This window comes from Numida meleagris, chromosome 6 (assembly GCF_002078875.1).
Source record: "Numida meleagris isolate 19003 breed g44 Domestic line chromosome 6, NumMel1.0, whole genome shotgun sequence".
Taxonomy (NCBI): Eukaryota; Metazoa; Chordata; class Aves; order Galliformes; family Numididae; genus Numida; species Numida meleagris.
This window is the reverse complement of record NC_034414.1, coordinates 9,357,837-9,373,887: the sequence shown is the minus strand read 5'-3', so window position 1 is coordinate 9,373,887 and position 16,051 is coordinate 9,357,837. Positions and strand designations below refer to the sequence as shown.

General features: G+C 43.6%; 1 protein-coding gene across 1 annotated transcript in view; it reads left to right on the top strand.

The window, feature by feature from the left end:
• Positions 1–16,051, top strand: part of SWAP70 (SWAP switching B-cell complex subunit 70) — a 38,183-nt gene that overhangs the window by 9,108 nt on the left and 13,024 nt on the right. Inside the window, exons 3-6 of the mRNA XM_021403215.1 lie at positions 2,863–3,036; positions 10,620–10,847; positions 14,165–14,311; positions 14,564–14,672. Coding sequence (XP_021258890.1) covers positions 2,863–3,036; positions 10,620–10,847; positions 14,165–14,311; positions 14,564–14,672 — 658 coding nt within the window. The remainder of the gene's footprint in view (positions 1–2,862; positions 3,037–10,619; positions 10,848–14,164; positions 14,312–14,563; positions 14,673–16,051) is intronic.

The following is a 16,051-nucleotide window of genomic DNA, read 5'->3' as shown; positions in this document are numbered from 1 at the left end:
TTACATTACCAATGCTCCTTATATTTTTTGAACTTAGAATCATAGAATCACCAAGGTTAGAAAAGACCTCCAAATCATCCAGTCCAACTGTCTATCTACCACCAATACTTCCCGCTAACCCATGTCCCTCGGTATAACATCTAACTGCTTCTTGAACACCTCCAGGGACAATGACTCCACCACCTCCCTGGGCAGCCCATATTTGTCTCATCATTTATACTTGTCTCATCGTTTGTACTTCAGCTAAATATATTCTGTATTTCCTTGGGCTTTAGGCCTACTTGGTAAGATACTGATGATGGTCACTTAAACTTTGCATATAACTAGAATTTTAAAATCTAGAAAACTATAGGTTTTGCTGCATTTCTCTGTTGATTATTTTGTGATTTTTTTTTTTTTAGGAAGGGAAAGTAGATGTCTTTGAAATGCATTTTTTTTTCTCTCTAAGAACGTAAGCAGTTTTAGGGGGTGGTGAGATCAGTTCATCTTGCGCATGCCATTGTTCAGAGAGAGTCACAAATAAAAGTGATAGTTGCTGTGTGTGGTTGGTAGTGTGGAGTACAGTAGAAGTTTCCAAATAAAAAGAGGACTTATCTTTGGGCAGACTTGATGAAGTATGGTTAAAATCATGTACCTGTGCAGAGGACAAGTCTCTCTACAAGGACTGATTAAGTGACGGAACTGTGGCTTGCAGAGCAGGATGAGTATTCTGGTCAAATAAAATGGAAATTCTGGTTTCTCATCTGAGTTTCATGAATCTCATATTCTTGTTTCAAATCAAGATGTCCGCAGCACAGGATATGTACATCGTAGGGTCTCACAGTAATTAAAGCCACTCGAGGAATTAGTCTTATATTGAAATTCCAGGATAGTCTTTGACCCAGTCTGTTTATATAAATATGTTTTGTTTGTGTCCTTAAAAAGCAGTGTGTATGTGTGTTTATGACTCGTTTTTTTTAGCTATCAGTTCCTCCTATTTGGAATTTTTCCATTTTTGCATTCTGTTAATTAAGCTAGAGGTACTTTTGTGAATGAGTTGAAATATAATTTTAGAAACTGTTCAACTATTTTCAGTTTTGGAAGCAGTGCTTAGAAATGATCTCTCTTACATCCCATTCAGAGTTATATTCGTTCAGAGTAATTATTACTTCAGAGTAATTGTGCTGTAGTAACCTGGACTGGAGCGTTGCCAGTGAAGGAAGCCAAAGTAGCACAGCCCAGAGTACTGTAGTACGGACCTAACTCTAGAGCTGATTTGGTTTTGGTTGTGGCTTTTTTCCTTGCTTCCCCCCCAGCGATGCACAAATGTACTTCAAGAATTTATGTACCAGAAATAGCTAGAGTTGCCACGTGAAATTGTTCGGGAAAAATGGTATCTCTCATTAAAGAGAAGTATTTAGTTTACTTAGTTCTACCCACAACTCCCAGCATCCCAAGAACAGCGATTTTATAATTATATCCTTTCTTTAAAAGCCAGCCTGTGATTATTTAGGGAAAAAAAAAAAACAAAATGAAACAACCCAAAAAGGTGAATTATTTTGGAGAGCTGGAGCTTGCATGCTCATCTGGTCATCTTTCCTGAGTAATTTCTATGTAGTGTCTGTGCTCCAGACACCACTCGGACGCTTGATGAAGTCCCTTCCACAATCGAGCGTGGATCTGAAGGAAGGGAGCCTAACGTGGGAGTGCTGATGCGGTGCAGCCCCGTCCTGCGGCAGAGCGGTCCTGAGACCTGCTAGCTGCTGCCGAATCCTGGCGGCAGTGTGTGCTGGGGGTACCTTGGGTTTGGTGCCTCTTTCAGGGGTCAGAGGCAGGAAACACCAGCTTTCACCGCAGCCGGGGCCTGTGCACAAGTTGTCGCTCCACCCGTCTCCCTGTGGTCACTGCCACTAAAACGTGGGCTGCTTGTAGGAAAGCAGGTTTCCTGCTTCATCATATTGCCCTAGGAGCCGGGTAACCAGCAGGGCATTTCTGGCGTGCAAGTGCTGTGTGGTTTGGGCCAAGAACCTATTTCTTACCCATGATTTCCAAAATCTCAAGAGACTTCTGTAACAGTGCAGAATGTGTCTTTATTGGTTTTGTGCTGACAAAGAAACAGCATGGCAAAGCTGCAGGGAGATAAATATATTTCATCTGTAGCATAAACAGGGTTTAGAAACAAAATAGAGGAAATGAAAGCTTTCACATATGTAAATAATTCACAGACGGGTATGTACAGATGCTGAAGGTATGATAAAGGATAGTGCAAGCAAGAGGAATTTTTTTTATCAGTAAAGTGAGGATTTGAGAGTCTGAGAAAAAGAAAAGATTTTGGGTGGATTAATGTTAAAGAAAGCAAGATTACATTTATGAATATTTTCTTACAAGAGTTACACTTGAGCAACATTAAGCAGAAAGGCTTTTTAAAGGTCTTTCCCAACTACTGTTCCAGTATTTGCTTTAGCATGTTCACATGTAGTTTTTGTTCTCAAGGTTTCCATACTTACTGTACTGAGTTGTAGTAGCAGTACAACAGAAGGGCAGTTGGAACTAAAAACGTTTATGAAGAAGGTTTGGGAGCTAATGTGCTAGAGGAGGCACAGGATGCACGGTAGCCTCCTTCCCGTGAAGTCAGGGTGTTATTAACTCAACCAGAAATTGGAGGTTGGATGCAGATTTTGCTGGAAGAAGTTCTTTAGTTTACCCCATGCAGGAAGTCGGGGTGGGCTGTGTTTGTGCTCTTTTTAGGCCTTGACATTTCTTACAAACTAGAATCTCTTGGTGCTTTTGGTGTGACTTGGTCTGTAAAACTTTGTCTGTTATCCCGTGCTATTCCTATGTATTGATTTTTGTTGTTGTTGTTGTTCACTTTCTTCATTTTAGGTTCAAGGGAACTTTGATAAAGTTGAATTCAACAGAATGTGTTGGACTCTGTGTGCTAAAAAGAACCTCCCGAAAAGCCCTTTGCTGATCAGTGATGAAGATGCATTTAAAGTGTGGGTTATTTTTAACTTCTTATCAGAGGACAAGTACCCTTTAATCATTGTACCTGAAGAGGTAAGAAGCAAAAACTTGTGCTGTTCAGCATTGCTTTGCTTAGTTTCTCAGATGGATATGTTAATGGTTGCTACTCTGGAGTTTTCAGAGAAAATGGTTTTTTTAATAGAAACTACTACCCTCTTTTGTTAGGCTTCGAGTGCTTTTCTTTGTCTTCCACATTGCACATGCGGGGATCCTGCAGGATAGTTTAGATATTGATTGCTATTCTTGTCTGCCATTTAAGCAGCTTGGGCTAAGTGAGAGTGCTGCCTGCTGCCCGTAAATGCCTTATTTTGCAGACCGTGAGGCCTGACTGGTGCTGGGGAGACAAGCTCCAGTACGTGCACCTGGAGCTATTGAGGTTCTCATCTCACTTATGAGTAATGCATGTTGGGATCTTTAATACCTGAACTTGCTTATACATGATTCAAATTTTGCACAGTGTGATTCTAAAAAAAAAAAAAAATCTCTCTTCTCTGTTACCACGGCTTGCAAGATGAGTCTTCAGTCTCTTGTCACCCTCCTGTTGAAATGGAGAAGTACAGACTTTTCAGATTATGTCTGTTTCTGATCAAAACCGGCCACCACCCGAATGCTCTTGCTTGAAATGGTTGTAGGGATGAACAGCAGTGAGCAAAATGACAGAGAAGTCTCTTTATACTTCAAGTACATGGACAAGTACAGGCAGTGCTCGTGTAGGTAACCCTAAAGCAAGGTTTTGGAATCTTCACAATTTAAAGCTTTTCCCCCTGGGGAGGGGTGAGGGAAGAAGGACTCTAGGCAGAACTCTAGGCATTAACCATCTTCTGCAAAACCTGTTGCAGAAATCCTAGGGGGTTGCAGCTCAGCACTGGAATATATATTTATTATATATTAAAAATATATTTTTTCAAACTGTTGAAAAGTCAAAGATGAAAACAGTCTGTTTTACGTGCCACAACTCTGAGCTGCTGAGCCAAACCATTACGTACAGATCATGCCCTTTCCCTATTGAAGTGAACCACTTGGTTTATCACTTTTTTGTAGGGCACGTTCACTCTGTGCAATGTTTCTGTTTGTGCCAGACTGATGATGGCAGGGTGCTACTGGGCATGCTGATTCCCCAGAGATGTGGGACAGCCTTCTTGCCTTCCCTTGTTGTTGGTTTTTTTTTTCCTGTTGATTCTGGGAGATGGAGATCATGTTTCTAAAAGCCAGGGCAACTTCTTTCTTAATGGCACCAGATTTCCCTCCCATCCTTAGTCTCCAGGGTTCACCTGTATTGCTCTTTCGCTTGGATTATTTTTAAAACTCATTAGAGTAGATGTGCGTCTGCATCTCCTTGATTGCAGCAAGGTTTACATTGTGCTGTGCTCTTTAAGGAAAGCTTGTTGAGCCTGGCAAAGAAAGGCTGCTCTGTTCTTATTGTATGCAATACCCGCATGCACTCTTTAACCTTTTGCCTGAGACTGCACAGGTAATGTAATCAGCTGGTGGAGGAATGCTGTCGGAATGCCCTCCTTTCTGGTTTGTGTTGGTCCTCCTGGAGCTGTCTGTGCTTCTGGAAAATTCCATGTTTACTCCCTTACCCTTTTACTCAAAATTCCAGAAGTAAAGGTGGAAACTGTTAATTTAGATCAGCTTTGCTCTATCTCCGTGTGACCTTTCATATCTACCTTTAAGTTCTTATGTTTTTTGTTTGTTTGTTTGTTTTTATATTGTTTTAAACGTTAAATCTAAACTCCGGGCTTCCAAGGCAATTTTTTGTCTTGATACTGAGAAGTTCCTTCTGAAAACAGCTCTTTTCAGTAGCGTTCAAAGTACCTAATCAAGGTGTTTTTCTTTCCATTTTCTTTTTATGCCTCCCAAGTTCATAATAAAACTGGACTATGTATTCAGTTTTTACTGCTTGATAGTGTTGCCTGTCTTTGAATTGAAATTGACTTGCACATCATCAATGAATGAACTGTGAGCAGGGACTTTTGCGAAGTGTAGAGCAGATGGGAGGGTGATGTTCTGCAGTGTTTATGTTTGGGTAAGACGAATGTAAACCTCTCATGAATCACTATAACCTCACAGCCAGGGAACAAGCATTTCTCCCTCCCTGTTTGTTTCTCTTATCCTTGGCTGTGAATATTGCAACACACCACTTACTGCCGTTTCTGGCTTAGAGTGATTAGTGCAGGATCCAGCTGCTTCCCCTCCTCCCTCCCACCTCTTAGGCTTTTTGGCTTTTGAACTTTATTTTCCCTTTATAAGGAATTAAGAAACTTGTGTGGTACTTTCAGGTTGGAAAAGTGATCACATGATGATTTTTGCATTCCATCTTGTGGATGGCAAGATTATGATAGAGAGAAACTTCTTAGCTGAACACCGTTGAAGGTGCTGGTACAACTTCACATGGCTGTGCCGGTGCCTTCTCTTCCTCCTCCTCCTCCCGGGACCTGCTCCTTGGGGTCCGTCTGGGATTCTGGTTATTGATTTTAATGACCTAAACTGTTTCTGCACTTGTTTGAACCTTCTCTTATCTGGAAAACTCTCTGGCTTGCATGCAATTTAACTTCCTTGCACCGACTTGACTAAAGGTTGAGGCTGCTGTCTTTCCTTCCTGCTAGTGCTGTGTATCTGTGCACAGGTGCTGCTGTGTTGACCCTTTTCTATTAGAAAGCACATGGGGGAGGGGGCTGCTGCCCCAGCTGCAAAGCGATCAGGCTTGATTCCCTCTGCCCAGGTGTTGGGTGGGTAGCAAATTGGAAGTGCTGTAGCTGCTGCTCAAACATAAAAGGGAGAATGGCCTGGAAAGCTCTCAGAGGTGTAAGCTGAGGAAAGCTTTAGAAACAGCAGGCAAGGAAAACAGTCAAAATGAAGAAATTTAGAAGTAGTAGACGGGTAACACAAGGACCGGGAGCTGCCCCATCGCTTGGTTAGTAGAGATCGGACTGGAAGCCAGAAGCAGTGCCCGGCCTGAGCTCTTCCCCTGCTGTGTAAGGAGAGGTGGCAGCCTGCTGTCAGAGGGAGTGAGGTGAGTGAAATCCGGCGTGGGGAAGGGCCTGGGGTGGGATGCAGCTTTGTGCTTCTGGTAAGCAGCCAAGTCACAGGCACGAGAGTTGTGCCTCCTTGTTGGATATGGAAGGCTTAGCTGGCAGTGGCCTTGGGCTGTAGCGAGGAGAACTGGGAAGGAGAGGGGGACCATAAATATCTGTTGTGCTAAGGTGTTTGTGTCCCTAAGAAACATAAAATGGTATTGAATATCCCTCCTCTTTCAAGGGAGAAGCTGTGGTATGTGCGAGGTGCAGCATTTCTGTAAGCTGAGTGAAGGCAGACCGGAGAAAAACAACGCTGTATTTTGTTTGCTCAAGTTAAAGCTGTTCCTGGTGGACGGGCTCTAGAATTGACACAGTTCTCGTCTAAGGGCAGCAGTGGGCAGAGCTTTACTGAGCAGCTGTGTGGCTCCTGGGCCCAGAGAGCAGAGCATGGGGAGAGCTGCTCCCCTTCACCACCTGCTGCTCCCACCCGGCCATCTAGGGCACGGGCATGAAATGTGTGCTTCCTTCAGCCCTCACAGGGCTGAGAGGTGAGGAGTGCTGTGGCCATAAAAGGAAAAATATTTCTGGTCTGTCATGAGATTTCCTTATGCCTCCTGTTTTAGTTGTCAGACTCAGACGTATGCTGTTTAACCAGACGTTTTCTGTTGTATAAGAAGGTTTCCTAACACTTCCCCTTTCTCATTTCTGGACATGTGACCGCAGTCTTGGGAATGCTTTATCGCCTGAGAGCTGTGGTGTGCGGTTAGTTGTGTTCCTGGGCCACCTCAACGGTGAAACTGGCAGATAGGTGCACTGTGGGCAGCGCGCTCATGTTGTAATGCAGTGCTCACGTAATGTCTTTTAAGCAAGCTTTGTGTACTTCCTGTCTGTGCTTCTTAGGTCTGGCTTCTTAAGGAACCACGACTTGTATAGTCGCCTTCTGTTTGTGCTCCAGTCTTCACTGCATTAATGTGTGTCATCTCTCATCTTCCCGCTTGGGACAAAGAGGGTCTGAATCTTGTGTGGTTTTGCTGTGCGTTTGAAAATGGGGTGGTATGTCTTAACCTGGGGAGGTGAAAGTCTCAAGTTGCCAGTGGTGATTCCTCTGGAGATGCTTCCTGCAGAAATATTTTTTGACCTCTTTTGTCTCCTTGTTCTATATGCTGGCATCTGATACCGTGAACGAAACATTGGGAATTGACCCTTAGCAATTCAGAAATAGAATTAAAACTGATGTAACTAGAATGAAAGCTCTGTCCGTGGGGCTTTGTTTTCACAAACTATTGATCCAGAGTAGTTATTATCTGTGACATTTAATGAACTCAGTTATGGGGATTTTTTGGTGGTAGTGGAAAGGAAAAACTGAACATTTGATTTGAGAGCATGCGCTGTTCTGATGGGGTGGGGAAAGGCACTTTTGAAGGCTGTGAAATGGGCCACGATTGCTGTCACATTACTTGCGCAGAATTGTGCACAGTGTGGATTTTTTTTTTTTTTATGCCTGCACTATTAATATCACAAACCCTATTTGAATAGCATGCACCAGAATAGCCTCGTCTGCCATGCTCAGCTGGGCATGAAAGCCTCCTTGACATCATTTTTCCTTTTTCCTCCTCTGAGAGACCCGCTTGTGTATCAGAAAAATACGTGGAAACAATTGTGAAACTTATTTCCCTGTGGAGAACGATGCCAGGGATACCTGGAAGGGGAAAGCAAATAGGTATTGCAGTGTGGGAGAAGAACAGCTGCCTTCTGAGAGTAGATGCCAGGCAGGCTGCATAGCTCGTGTTAAGAAGGACCCCCTCGCCCCCCCCCCGAGCTTTATGTTCTTTTTGTTTTCTCCTGGCAAGTTCTGGCTGAAAAGTGTTGGTTTGGAATGGAACTGGTTTTCCATGCTGCAGAGCATGGAATACAGCGGTGGGCTCAGCATTAGTCCTAAAGCAAAACCCCAGCAGTATCAAAGAGTGAGCAAGGCCCTGTCAGAATAGCAGCAAACATTGCTTCACATTTGCTTTTCACCACTACTCTTTAACCACAAGAGCAGATTGTGTGTGCGCCAGCAGCCTTAATTTGTCAGTTATTTGCTGAGCTCACACGTCTCCTCGTGGAGGAGGGGAAATGTCGTTGGCTCGCAGGGGTTCCTCATTTGAGCCCATAATGAATGGCCTCTTGTTTGCTTCCATATTTGCCAGATCCAGCTTGCTTCTCAGTATTTGCCTCACACCGCTCTGTATTTGTGCCCCCTCCAACGCTCCGTATCGCTACTGTACAGATACATCTGACCAAAGTTGTGTGAGGCTTGGGTTAGCCACGCTTTTCTGAATAAAGGATACATTCTGAGACAGTTTATTTGAGAAACTGTAATATGCATGAGCCCCTTTTCGTATACAAAGAGTTAATGTATTTTAAAATATACTCTACATACTTCAATGGGATTTGGGATATTTGTCGTGATGATGGTGACCTGTAGAGGGGAGGTGAGCAGACTTAAACATTTGCATCTGTTCCAATAATCAAAATGAAGTAAAAATGTGCACAAATGACATTAAAGGATATTTTATCTTCTTTTTATTGAGTAATGTGGTAACACGTTACAGCCATATTATACGTGTTCTGCCTTACTCCTTTGCCAGACCGCCTAGCATCGTGGCAGGTCTAGCACCCTCCCAGTTGAGCCTTCCTTACTTCAGCCTCCGCTTTAACTGAAGCCAAGGTCGTTGTGCAGAGCTCCTGCTGGGGCAGGCTGTGTTTCAGCATGGGGAAAAGCTGCTCGTGTGCTGCTTGTCCTTTCTGCTCCTCATGGCCTCAGGAGGTTTGTTCTGAAGCGATTTCACATACTCTGAAGGTGTTGGTTTTTTTTGTTTTTTTTTTTTGTTTTGTTTTGTTTTTTTTTTTTAATTTTTTTTATTTTTTTATTTTCCTGCCCATAAAACTTGTCTGGGGGTAGGAAGTGAGCTGCTTCCTGCCTTTAACTGAGTGCTGAGGATTTATGCTAGTTGTTGCTCAAAAGCTTTAGACTGCTTCTTTAAAATAAGGATTCTAGGAAGGGAAAAGCAGTAAAGAATATTTTAATGACGTTTGAAAGAATTGGACATTACAGGAATCAAAGAACAGTTGCGTGTGGGGTGAATTTCAGGTTTGGCGGTTCTCAGCTTTGCCGGGGCAATGCCTCCTGGTACATGCTTGGGTGTTTCTTGATGGCAGATGTGCGAGGGAGGAAGGGCTCTGCCCGCTCCAGTTGTGGGAGCGAGAAGCTGCAGCATCCACGTGCGTGCCGCATCCAAAGCGTGAGGCCTGGGCCCTCGCAGGGCAGTGTGCTAGCGCGGAAGGAGGGAGACGTGTCTGTGTTTCTTGGCGCTCCCAAACCTCTCGTGCTGGCTGCTCGGCCGGCTGACGGCTGACCAAACCGTAGTTAAGCAGTTCATGTGTTCTGTGGAGGAACCCCCCTGGGGCTCCCCGCTGGGTTTCCTCAGCCCTAGGAGGAATTGCATTCTGCTCCCCAGCGGTGCGGACCAACATCAGTGAGGGAAAAAAAACCCAGCGAAGTCCTGGAATGCATTTGGTCTCTGCCGCTGCTCGGTGAGGCACCTTCACGCCGTGCACCCCAGTCACGGTGCCAGCTGCTCGCGTCTCCCGGCCACAGGCAGTGAGGGAGCAGCGCGCCGCGCCCGGAGCTGTAGGAGGTGCTGGGCGCTCGGTCTGCATGCGCGGCCGGGCTGAGCTCTGTGCTCCGTATTGTCTGCATCGCTTAAGGAAGTGCAGAAGTGCGGTTTTTATTTTGTTGTGCAGAGGTCCTTGCATAAAGACTCTCACTAATTGTTCTCTTTATGAGCCGTTAACATTTTGCCCGTGCTAAAGCTGCAGACAGACTTAGTTTCAAAACATGTGGTGTCTAAAGAGTGAATGAACAGTGATGTGCTGAAAAACAAACTACAAAACACACCCGACCTTCTTTCCCTTTTTATATTCCTGTGTTTATTTTGAGCGACTATTAGAAGCATTACACTGTGGTAATGTGTACAGGATGATGAAAGATTAAAGGAAAGGGAGAGTTCATTCTGGAAACAATAAAAGCAGAGGTGAAAAATAGGTTCTTTTGCTTTTTTTGACGCCTCTGCCAAGCTGGTGTGCAGTGGTGGAGGGGCAGGTGAAGACTGAGACGTGGCCGTACGCCGGCAGTTCTTCATTTCACTTGTTGTCCAAGCTGTGACCTTACTCTTTTTATTGTTTCTAATTTGTTTGCTTTTCCTCTTCCACAAACGCTTTTTGAAATTTCCTGCTTTCTCACACCTCAGTCGTGCTGGCTGGGAAGGTCCGTGTCCTGTAGGAACCTGAGCGTAGAAGAGGCTCGCAGGTTAATGATCTGTTTCTTTGTGATGAAGCGAGCAGCTGCAGGTGGGCCTGGCCACCCAGAGTTCAGCTGAGGCGGACAGCTGCTGGGTCCTATAGTCTTTGCCAATTGAGCAGCGCGCATGTTGATGCCAAAATGTGAACGCAGCTGTAATGAGTTTCAGCACTATAAACTGTGCTTCTCTGGAGACTCTTGATTTCCATATCTGCTGAAAGCGATTCATTTCTGCTTACATTTCCTTACAGATTGAATATCTACTTAAAAAGCTCACGGAAGCAATGGGAGCAGGCTGGCAGCAAGAGCAGTTTGACCTCTACAAGATTGCCCTCAACACCAGCCGGGAAGGTCTCTCTGCGTGGGAGCTGATCGATCTAATCGGGAGCGGGCAGTTCAGTAAGGGGATGGACGGACAGACGGTGTCCATGGCAGTTAATGAAGTCTTTAACGAGCTCATATTAGATGTACTCAAACAGGTAAGGACTGCAGAGAACTAATGTTTTAAAATAGAACAAGTTACCGCGTAATTAGAAAATGTTAAGCTTGTACTGAAATTTCTTTGGCTGATGGATAAAGAGCAGGGGAGAATTAGATGAATTACTTATCAGGGTTCTTTACCTTATTTTTATCAGAGAGAAACTGCAACTGTTCAGATTGATATAATTATTGCAGTATTGTGAATGAGCTGCTTGTTGGGAGAATTTCTATCTAAAAAGGAAGTGTGTTCTGACTGAAGTTCAGCTTTTTGTAGTGTTATCAGTTCCTTCTTGCTGACAGAGTAGCTACAGCTGTCAGTTCTTAATTTGTGACAACTCTTCAGTCTTTGGAAATGGTTTTTCCAGATGCAAATAAACGCTGTAGCAAATAGAAGTTGCGCTGATACGACTTATGTATTCAGCGTAGTCTGGACAAGGGAGTGCTGGGCTGAAGCGTTTGTTTCTAAGTCTCCCCACTTCAGTAGGGCAAAAAGGTGTAGGGGATCCCTAGAGCTTTCTCCTTTCTTGTTGTGCTTAGCAGGCCATGCAGCTCATTTGTACTCAGACACAGCTGTGCTGGCCCCACAGCAAGCTTCTGTCAGCCTTTAGGTTCTGCAGGTTTCCAGATGATCCGTTCAGGAATGGCTTTAAAAACTGGGAAATATCTTGGGGACCTGAGGGCTCACAGCTGAGCTTACCTAGAGAACAATGTAAAACTGACCTTTACCTGATGTGGATTTTTTTTTTTCTTTGATTTTTTTGGCTTCTTTTTGAGGATGGAAACAAAGACTTTCTTGGCAGGCTGTGCAAAGATGTTCTGAAGAAGTCATCAGAGGGTTTTGGCGCAGGAATTTCTTTCAGAATATCCATACAACAATGCTGAGGTCTATTTTCGTTAAATCCTGGTTGCTTATTGGAGGTGAGGGATGAGACAGACACATACTGAGTCAGACAAGTGCAGAATCATTCTGCAGTTTAATAACACGAAGATAAAAAAAGCCAGTGTCCTATCAGACCTTCCAATTGCAACTTGTGAGGAAATCTGATTTCTTTTTGGTTTCTGTATGGCATTGTCTTTCTTTTTTTATTCCCCCCCCCCCCTTTGACCGTCTCCTTTCTTTCCTCTCTGAGTGGCTTGGCCTCATTCTCAAGGATGTCTGAGTGCCTGCAAGCTTAAAAATAAAATGCTTAAAAATAGTTTGCAGCAAGGTGTGGCCTAGCACCACTGACAGTCACTGGCCTAAGGGTCTCTGTGGCTGACCCCGTCTGCTTCAGCCACAGCACACTCCCCGGTAGCTGCCGGCTGGCAGAGTGCTGTGGTTTATTGCAGCATGTGATTGCACCATCTAGCATCCATGCTGTTGTTGTGCACTTATTCTGGGTCTCTAAGACTGCAGGATTGCAACGACAAGTAAATCTGTCATATTTTAGTTCTCTGAAAGAAGCATCCTTCACTTCTGTGGTAGTTGGTGTGAAAATAACCCCAGGAGCTGTCAGAAAATAATAGATGCTGATTTTGCAGCAATTTTGTGGGGAAAATATCGGTTGGCCTGGCTTTGAAAGCAAATTCTGTGGGTGTATAAGGAAGGGAAAGACACCTGGATACAAACTAGATCGTGCAAGGCAGGAAGAGCAAAGCTGCAGGAGTCCTTCACATGCCCTCGCGACCACCCAGACCTCTGGCTGCGTGCGGGGGAGGCAGAGCATTCCTGCGCGTTCCTGTCCTGGGCAGGGGGTGGGATGGCGAGGGAATAGGCACGGCCTCGGCTCTGGCCACAGCTAGTGGGCTGGAGGAGCCGAGCGCAGCCAAGCGCTGTGTGTGTGGTTTTGTTTTCTAAAAACAAACAGGCTCCTCTGGATGTCCTGATTTCTTTGCTCCAGACCTGTAGAGAGAGCCAGCTTTGGTTCTGTCAGAGCATGTTTGTTTGCTTATATCCAATGCGCTATAGCTGAAAGACGTTAGAGAATAACATTCATGGTTTCCTTTCCAACTTTTCCATTCTCTTAACCCGAAATATTTGGGCTACAGTGCTTTCTCTGTCGCTTGCTTATATTGACACGGGTGTTTCAGCTTTCTCTGATTGGGCTTCTGAAGTTAGGTAAAAATATGTAAATTTAAACAAAAAAAAGGGAGGGGGGGGAATATCATTCCAGGAATGGCAGCCGAAGAATTGGCTAACTTAGAAACTGTAGAATAATAACTGACCAGGTGACAGCAATGCCCCTACATCAGAACACAAAAAATCAAATGCCTGAAAGAGTGATCAACTATTTTCCATGAGATGGTTTCTGAACTGCTGTCACCATAGTGGATAAAGTAGCACAGGATCACTAGCATGCCTGCACATGCATTGCTGCTTTTGTTTCAGATATCTTAATACTCCATAAACTCGAATGATTTGATCATTATACATACATATTATCATTAGATTGTTGCAATTTTTATTATTTTATTTGTATAGGGCTTAGTGACAATGTGGACTTCTCTTGAAGTTTTCTTTCTTTTGAAATACTCTTTTCAATAGCAAGCTTCAGGACATGCTTACAAATGCTGTTCTCACGCAGAAAGTTGAGGCAATCATCTTCAGAGACTGTGAAAGAAATCTTGTCGTTATGTAAATCAAGATACATCTCTGTTCTCTCAAGGCAAAATGCAGGCTTTACCAGTCAGTGTTGCTGCATCCTATCCAGCAGATGCCAGGAGAATGGCTCTGTTATCGGTTTCTCCGACACACTCATAGAAGCAACTTACGTGGGATCACTTCCTTAACAGGGTGCAACTAGACAAGCGTGTGGCCACGTGGAGCTGCTCCCGGGGTAGAACGTCTTTTATTTTGTACCTGGGAATGTTCCCCAAATGGGCTGGATTTAGGGTGCCTAGAGACAGGCCTAGGTCTGTCACCAGGGTGTGCATCTAAACAGGATTGATTTATTTTTTTAGTAACAACTTTTAATAAATTATTAGCCATAAATCTCGGTGATAGCAAATTTCTTCTGTCTGCTTGACAGGAGAAAATTAAATAGTGAAGTTCATCAAGGAGACCAAATAATGACTACTTAAAGTAGGTACAATAATTGCTTAGTTTTTCAGCTAGTCTTGTTACTGAAAGCAGGACAGAGGAAAAGGGAGCAGTTTCTCATGTGGTAAACAATTAGCAGCATGCTGTATTAGGGATGGAAATGTGTAGGGGAAGTCTGCAGAGTCTCAGGCTGACTTTTTCTGTGTACTCTGCTAGGGAATTTTTAAGCCACGTAACCAAAAGACTGAGCTGTTCAGCATGGGCCGGGCATTTCAGCTGTCCTGTTGTTTTTTGCAGGGTTATATGCTGAAAAAAGGTCACAAAAGGAAAAACTGGACAGAACGATGGTTTGTACTAAAACCCAATATTATTTCCTACTATGTAAGTGAAGACTTAAAGGACAAGAAAGGAGACATCATACTGGATGGCAACTGTTGTGTAGAGGTAAAAGAAAAAAACAGAAAACCAACCATGACTGTCTGTAAAGAAGAATTTATTTTTTTCTTGTGACCTCTGGCAGCTTTTATTAACAGAACATTTTTTTACTTCGTTTGAAACAGTCCATACATGCTCTTTGTATATACATTCTTCATATCTGTATTTGTACATATGTAAGAGGTAAGTGTGGAAATGGGGCTTGACAATATAACTTAATAATGAATGTCTGCAAGAACAATACTTTGTCATCCATTCTAGGCCTTGCCTGACAAGGATGGAAAGAAATGCCTTTTTCTCATAAAGTGCCTCGATAAAACCTTTGAGATCAGTGCCTCTGATAAAAAGAAGAAACAGGAGTGGATTCAAGGTAAGGTTTCAAAAATCTTGAAGTTATTTTTATAGAATCACAGAATGGCTTAAGTTGAAGGAAGGGCCTCAAAGATGGCCCAGTTCCAAGCCTCTGCCATGGGCAGGGCTGCCATCCACTACATCAGGCTGCCCAGGATCCAGGGTTTTAAAGTAAGTTGAAGCCTTACGAGATGTGCTTTACTCAGAGTTAAAATTCTTGGTCTTATGATTTTTGGGGGTTCCACTTTGTGCACGTGAAAAGTGATCTTTAAGGAAACTGCGACTCAGGAAGGACTCTAAGGGTCCATAGAGTGGGAATCGGCTTCTTTCATTCAGGTGCCTCAGCTCAAGCAGCCAAAATTAAATGACTGTTCTCGTTTGCTTTTTTCTATATGGCTGTTCTTCTACAGGTGATAGGGGCGGGAAATGGACATGAAATTGTTGGATTTGAGGAGAAAAGGGAAGCTTGTTACTTTCAGCATCACAAGTGGGCTTTGCTTTCATGGTTTTGCTTGAGGTAGCTTGGCTTGGTGAGCTGAGGGTAAGGCTGGGAACTGGGACTTCCTTTTCTATTTCCGCAAAGTTACTCCTTCTGAGACCTTCGCAGGTAATGCACAGCGTGACATTACACACATCTTTTGCAGGGTGAGGTAGGGGCTTTTCAAATCCGCAGCTGCCAACAGTATTTAAGCATGTGTAGCTTTTTAATATTTAAATTTCTAATATTTGGACCTGTTTCACGCTTCCCTTTTTACCTGGAACGTGTACTTTGTGCTGAAGTCTAATGTACAAAGAATTACTTGGTTCCAAAATGAGATCTGTTTTCACAGTTGTGGCAGATAAAAAGCACATATATATATATATATATATATATGATATACATTGGTATATCAAATATCAATATATATCAATATATATATATCAAAAGCATCTTCCTCTCCTTAGCTTCGATGTCTGTTATTTCCTTATTTGAATATAAGTAAATGAGAACTGCTTTCTTACTGGGAGACTGTTTTTCCAGTGAGACTAAAAATGGTGTAAGGTCGGTTCTGGGAACGTTGGAGAAACATGTATGTTTGATAACCTTTCTGACTTCTTCATTAGATTTGCTGAACCGAAGGAGTGGGAAATCTGGGAGTCATTTTTGTAGCTAGGTATACAAATAATCGGTATGACCACTGCTTGCTAGAAATAAGTATCAGGATTGGCAGAATGCCTTGGAACTGCCTGACCTTCTTGTGGCACACAGCCTACTGAAAGCCAAGTTCCTTTTATTATGGGTTTGTGTTTCTGATTTAAACATACACTCAAACAGGAAAAAAACCCAGCACAGGTATTCATTTCCCTAGGCTGTCCAGCAAGTTGGCGTTTCCTTTCAGTGGTGTTCTCTTACTGTCC